This window comes from Neolamprologus multifasciatus, chromosome 6 (assembly GCF_963576455.1).
Source record: "Neolamprologus multifasciatus chromosome 6, fNeoMul1.2, whole genome shotgun sequence".
Classification (NCBI taxonomy): Eukaryota; Metazoa; Chordata; class Actinopteri; order Cichliformes; family Cichlidae; genus Neolamprologus; species Neolamprologus multifasciatus.
In genome coordinates, this window is record NC_140444.1 from 19,097,564 (window position 1) to 19,104,098 (window position 6,535).

Here is a 6,535-nt window from a genome sequence, read left to right on the forward strand (position 1 = left end):
AAATAACACATTAATTAACATGTTTGCTTTTTGTATACTTTAATGATTGGTGTATTGTGACACTTGAGCTGTCAGTGAGACAGGATCATTGCTTTCAATCCTAGTTGGCACCTTATTGTACTGTAGAGTCATCACACTGTTAGCCCTTTACAAAATGACACTTTTTAAAAAGGAAAAAAAAGTTATTTAAAGTTATTTTCCCTGTAAATTTAATTCAGAACTCTATTAAAGTCATTTAAAATGACCAGTGACGGTTTAGACTTTAATCTGACTAAAATTTAGTCTGTTGCTCTTACTCTCACTCACATTCAGCTTCTTCTCTCGTCATGAAGCGAGGTAGCTGTAGCAGGCTTTTGAAAAATACAAAGGTAGATATGGGATCAGGCAAAGGTTTGACTGTTTACATGTCACACAAGCAGGTTAGGTGCTGTGTTCTACAGCTGTTGTATTAATTATTAAATTATTATTAAAACTGCACTGACTGAACTACCCTCTGTATGAAGATGTTTGATTTCTTAGAAAGAAATGTGTATAAAAGTCTGAATTGATTATTAAAGTCACTGCCTTATGCCCTCTAGCTTGTAAAGCCGGGCTTTTATTGATATGCCAAAATTGAAAGGTTTGGGGGGGTGTTAGTTTGTTTTTTGTTTGTTTTTTTCTGTATAACGTCCGTAGTGTAACAATGAGGTGGCTAACTGTTTGTCTCTTTACTGTTGAGGACTTTGAAGATTGTATAGTATGTTCAGGTGTTGTATAGGCTGAATAAAAATGCTATGAAATTCAGTTTGCGTGCAACTTTCTTATCATATACAGTGCTGTGAAAAAGCCTTGGCCCCCTTCCTGATTTTGTATTTTTAAATATTTATCACATGTGTGTTAGATCATCAAACTAATTCTAACATAAGACAAAATAACCTGAGTAAATACAAAATTGTTTTTTGTTTGTTAAATTAAGAGATAAATGTGATTAACCACACTTTTGGGGAAAGCTGAGTTCAATTTCCGTATCCACACTCAGGCCTGATTACTGCGAGACCCGTTGATTCAAGAAATTGCTAACATAGAAGCTGTCTGACAAAGCTAACTAGGCTAAAAGTTCTCAAAAAGCAACGCAACGTGCAATGAGCAGCTGAGAAGTAATGTCACTGACACCTATCAGAGTGGAAAGAGTTACAGAGCCATTTCTTAGGCTTGATCCCGAATCCTGAAGGAGAATGTCCGGCCATCAGCTTTTCCCCCGCTTGAGTTGTGCAGCAGTACAATGATCTGAACCAGGTTGTTCATGCGCCAACCATCCATTGTGGCTGAAATAAAACAATTCTGCAAAGAGGAATGAGCCGAAATTCCTCCACAGAGATGAGTAAAAATCTTTTTGCAGTTCTTGCTGCCAAGGGTGGGAAAACAGTTCCTAGCTTTATTGGAGCAATCACTTTTTCACCCAGGGCCTGCTAGGTTTGAATCACTTTTTTTCCCCATATAATTTCAAAATCAGAAAGGGGGCAAAAACTTTTTCAGAGCACTCTAGAATCCCAAACTAAAAAATGTGAAACTGAAGACTAAAGAAAAAGGAGACAGTTGCAACACTGCATGGATTTACTTCAGTCAGCAAAATATATTTTGAACAGTAAGTAGAACTAATCATCCACTATTTGATCATTTTTTCAGAGTGGAAGCTGTTTCTTCTTAAAGCTTGAGCTCTTTGATCATCGGCTGCCCTCGCAGGCCCAGGAGGAGGTTGTTTGCCGCCAGGGAAGACATAGCATCACGGGTAGTATAAGAGGCACTCGCAATATGGGGTAGAATCACTGCAGGAAGAGAAAATATTAAAACCTAATGATAGGCAGAGAGGACCAAATGTGATTTAAAAACCTGTTCAAAGTAGCAGAATGCTCACCACAGTTTTTGAGCGTAAACAGTGGGTGGTTGGTTGGCAGCGGCTCAGGAACAGTGACATCTAATCCAGCTCCTGCGATCTGCCCTGTGGACAGAGCTTCATACAGATCTTCCTGGTTCACCACCCCGCCTCTGCACAACAGGAAAGTCACAGTTATAGACTCAAAGGGCAGAATCCTCGCTGCTGATTGCCTACAGTACATATCCATTTCTCCAGATGCAAGTCACCAAGAAGTTAAATGATTAGTCATTCTAATTTTCTCTGAGTGAACTAGTCAACTGTGGAGGTCATCTTGTGAAACTGCGAGCAATTCTAATATCTCAAATATGAATATTTGGATTTGAGGAAACACAATGGTCATTTCTTAAAACCGTTACCTTGCATTTTGTGTATTAAATGGTGATCAGTGAAGGAAAATAACCTGTTAAACATCAGGTTAATCAGTAATTAATGAACACAACACTCACAGACCACTCTTGGGGTCTTTGGTCATGCATGTATCAGGTAGGGGTACCTGCTCGTGTTGATGAAGATGGAAGTCTTTTTCATCTTGGAGAAGAGGTTCTTATTGCAGATCTCCTTTGTCTCTGGTGTTAGAGCACAGCACACAGCCAGGAAATCTGACTGCTTTGCCAGCTCATCAAAAGAGACTAGAACAAGATACAGTGCAAGGTTATTAAAAATAAACCAAAAACTAAAATAAAACAAACCTTTTTAGCTGGTAGGAATCAGATGAAAACTAAACTAGATGCACTAATATCACTTTTATCATATTAGGTTTGAGGATGGTTCTTAGGACTTCAAGAAAGACTTATGAAAAGTCAAAAGGTTTTAAGTAGCCTTATCTTTTGACTAGCCCCTTAATCCTGCCTCTCATCTGCCCTGTTGACAGGGGATCTTTTGTCCACATATCATAGAGTAACGTCCTTGCTGGGTCTTCCTTACCATATTCTGCATTGATGGCACTTGCCAACTCAGGCCTGGGGGCCACATCTGTGTAGATAAACTTCTTTACTTTGAAAGGTGCCAGACGCTCAGCAATGGCCACACCTTTGAGTACAATCACACACTGTAAAGAGCTCATAACTGACAGAAATGGCAGTTTGACGATACGCTGATGTAAAGGTTGTCTTAGTGACGTGCTGCTTACCGATCCTGCCTAGTCCGAGAATACCGACAGTGCTGTTGGCCAGCTCATAACCACACAGCCACAGAGTTCTCCACGTGCCCCAGCCGCCACTGGCATCAGTGAGAGAAAGAGAGAATTTATTTTGCACAGTTTGCATTTGTGCATGTATGTTTTAGTAAATTTTCCACATATGTGTGATCTTATTTTGTATATGACAGTACGTCTTGGCCTCATGTGTGGCTTCTATGAGCCTCCTGGAGGTCGCAAGCAGCAGAGCTACTGTCAACTCAGCAACAGCATCTGTCAGGACTTCAGGGGTATAACCTATACGGATTCCTCTGTAGGGGAACATAAACATTGCATACAATGTTACATGAATATTTCACTGCCTGTTTGCATGTTAAGAACCTTTTTTCTTAAAGGGAAGATCACTCTCAGTAGAGCCATGAACGGCATTCACGTGTGTTACAATAAAATAAAACAGAAAGAGGGAACTCACCGTTTCTTCAGCTCATCCAAAGACAGATGATCGAATCCCACTGACATTGTACTGAGGACCTTCAGGTTTGGACCTGCAGGAATACATCACACATATAAAGACATGCAAGGCTGTTTGTTGCATTGAGGTTATTTGTCAAAGGCAAAGGGCAGACCTGCAGCGTCCAACAGTTCCGCATCAATTTTTTCTGTCAGCGTGCAAAGCAGACCATCTACACCTTTGACCTTCTGAAGGAGCTCCTTCCTGGGTACCGGTATGTCATCTGAGTCCCACAGCTCAAACTGCACCCTAGGGAAACATAAATCACATGACTGAAGATTTAAATCAAATCCAGTTCTGAAAAAAACAAAAAAATCCCAAATACATGAGCACAGGTTTCACATTTATATACAGACAATGGTTCTTCTTAGAGATACATAATCTCAAAGTGCTTTTCATAGAAATCCTGGAATTTTAAGGTGCAGTGAAACATTTGTGCAGTTCTCTTTCTCCGGGAATACCCTTTAGACTATGTGCTTTATTTGACGAGACCTTAAGGCAAACATTAGCAGTCATGTTTGTTCAAAGTAAATGATGAACCTCTCAGACCAGACATTCAAACTGCTTAAAGTGATCACTGTCAAATCTCCTGCGGCACACGCGTAGTTACATAAAAACACTAAAATTTGTTATTTTAAGTGACATAACAGGTTACTAAAAAATACTCACTGTCCGGATTTGCGGAGGATCTTCAGGCCCTCAGGTGGGATCTGTCGTGTGACGTAGACGCGTGGCAGGGTTGACATCTCCCTCTGGATGTTGCTTGTTGGACCCCCGGTAATGTTCAAAGGAGTAACGGCAATCTTCTGGAGCCGACGGAGTGCCATGCGACTGCACCACATTGCAGCGTAAGTGCGTGGGCAGAGTGTCCACAGTGTAGGATGAGTAGACTCTGGAGACTGTTGTGGGATTTGTGTGTGATTCTGGCTGCAGGTCAAGGGGGAGGCTCCTTTGTGAACTAACCAATATGATAAAAGGGTGGGAGTCTGAAGGTTTGAAAGGGGAAAAGTCTGAAGGTCTGAAGGTTAGAGATACTTATCCCTAGTTTCACCCCCCCCCCCCCCCCCCAAAAAAGGAAGCAAAAATCGGTCCAATTTTGTCTCTGATTATGGAACTAGAAGCTCTTTATATTCAAAACAAAGAGACACAAGCATAACTACCCGCTGTGACAAAGACAGTACCAGAATTGTGTTTTCCATCGAGTTGTGGTGTAAATGTTTCACTTAGCTGGTGAACTTTGCTTCTTTAAATGAGGGGGGGGGACTTGAACATTGTTCTTTATCTTCTGCTTTCACTGGTTGCAACCAGTTTTGATATCTGTTTTTTTCCAACACGAGCCTGCCTGCTTTTTCCAACACGAGCCTGCCTGCGTTGTCATGAAAATAGAAAAGTTGTTGCTTGGTTGATTGCTTATTTTTTCTCAAACTGAAAAATAAAATACCCCTAACCCGTAATGGCTGGAGGAGGTATTGTCACACCTCAAATCCAAAGCGATAAAGCAGACTCATCATCGACAAGGTTGATTTAAGATAAGGCAATCTTTTCTGACATGTTTCTGCTGTTTCTGTCCTGCTTTCAGTTGGATGGACCTTAAAATCATTATTGTGTTACAGGTATTACTTTTGTGCTATTTTTTTCTTTTATGAATAGAATGCATTGTTGTCACCATATTCACATATACAATATACATCTATACGGTAAAAAAGTCTTAAGACACGCTTAATCACTTTATATTTTTGTAGGAAAACGTGAAATAGACTCAGCAACTTATTGAAACATGTGCAAACACACATAGAAATACAGTATATAAGGGGAAACATAGAGTTTGTACAATTCTAATGAGCTCGGAAGTCAGTCCTTAGTATTATTGGTAGAACAGTGTGTTATTTATTCTTTAACACAGCCTGGACACTCTTAACCTTTCTTTCTTTAATTATGTAGTCTTCAAGAATAGTTCTCCAGGCTTCTTGTAGGACATTTAAAGCTCTTCTTTGAATGTTGACTTCCTTTTCTTCCCTTCTCTGTCAACATGATCCCACACTGCTTCGGTAATGTTGTGGACTTTGAGGAGGCCAGTCCATGACTGATAGTGTGTGTTTTTCTAACCAGGTATGCTTTTACTGCATTAGCCATTGCCAATCATGAGCTTTTCTGATGGTAGTTGTTCAAAATGTGTGTTGATAATTCAATTTGTTTTGACAAAATCCCCAACACAACTGTCTGAAATGCAGATTGAAACCATGACAGAGCCTCCACTGTGTTTTACAGACCATCACTTATAATTTGTAAACACTGACTTAGACACTAACTGTTCTACCTCTCTTCCGACCTCCTCTGCACATACTTATGAGCTTTTCTCCCTGCTTCCCCTTCTTAAGACTGGCTTCTTAACAACCACTGAAACAGTGAACAGTAGATGGATTAAATCAAGAGTCAGAAGCATCTCTCAGGACCTGTGTCAGATATTTGTTGGATGCTTTACCTGTTTTATTAGAATTTTTTTTGTTAATTTAATTTACTTATTTTGTTTTTTCCCACTTTTCGGTTTCTTCAATATTATTAAAGACACACTGCACAACATGTTCAGATATGCCAAGTTTTCAGCAAATAAATCCTGTGTTTTTGTGGGGGAGAAGAGGGAGTTCTGCTTGTAACAAAGTGTCTAAAGATTCCATTTAAAACTGGTATTTTTCTAAGCTGTCTGTTACGTTTAGATCCTTGAATTTGGTGCCTTTTTAACTATTGAATGAGTCATAGATCAGTGTTAGGTTTGTTTTTTTTTAAAGCAAGCAAAAAGAAATGGGTGGTAACTCAAGATTACACCTTTGAAAACAAAATGGTGAAATTTTATTCTTTAGAAAAATGTCACCCGAAATCTAGTAAATCATCATAAATGTGTGTTATTTTATCAACAACACAAAATAAGTAACGTTTATTCACAAATATAGTCCTAGAAGTTTCCGTGAAATGATTG

At 39.5% G+C, this 6,535-nt stretch overlaps 1 protein-coding gene across 1 annotated transcript; it reads right to left on the reverse strand.

Annotated features, from left to right (window-relative positions):
- Nucleotides 1-1,575: 1,575 nt before the first annotated feature.
- Nucleotides 1,576-4,468, reverse strand: grhprb (glyoxylate reductase/hydroxypyruvate reductase b). Its single transcript, XM_085163675.1, has 9 exons — nt 4,231-4,468; nt 3,677-3,810; nt 3,523-3,595; nt 3,245-3,361; nt 3,045-3,133; nt 2,840-2,944; nt 2,409-2,544; nt 1,895-2,025; nt 1,576-1,805 (listed from the first exon to the last, which is right to left on the reverse strand). The coding sequence occupies exons 1-9, from the start codon at nt 4,401-4,403 to the stop codon at nt 1,684-1,686; spliced, it is 1,080 nt and encodes a 359-aa protein (XP_085019801.1). The 5' UTR covers nt 4,404-4,468; the 3' UTR covers nt 1,576-1,683.
- Between the last annotated feature and the right edge of the window lie 2,067 nt (nt 4,469-6,535).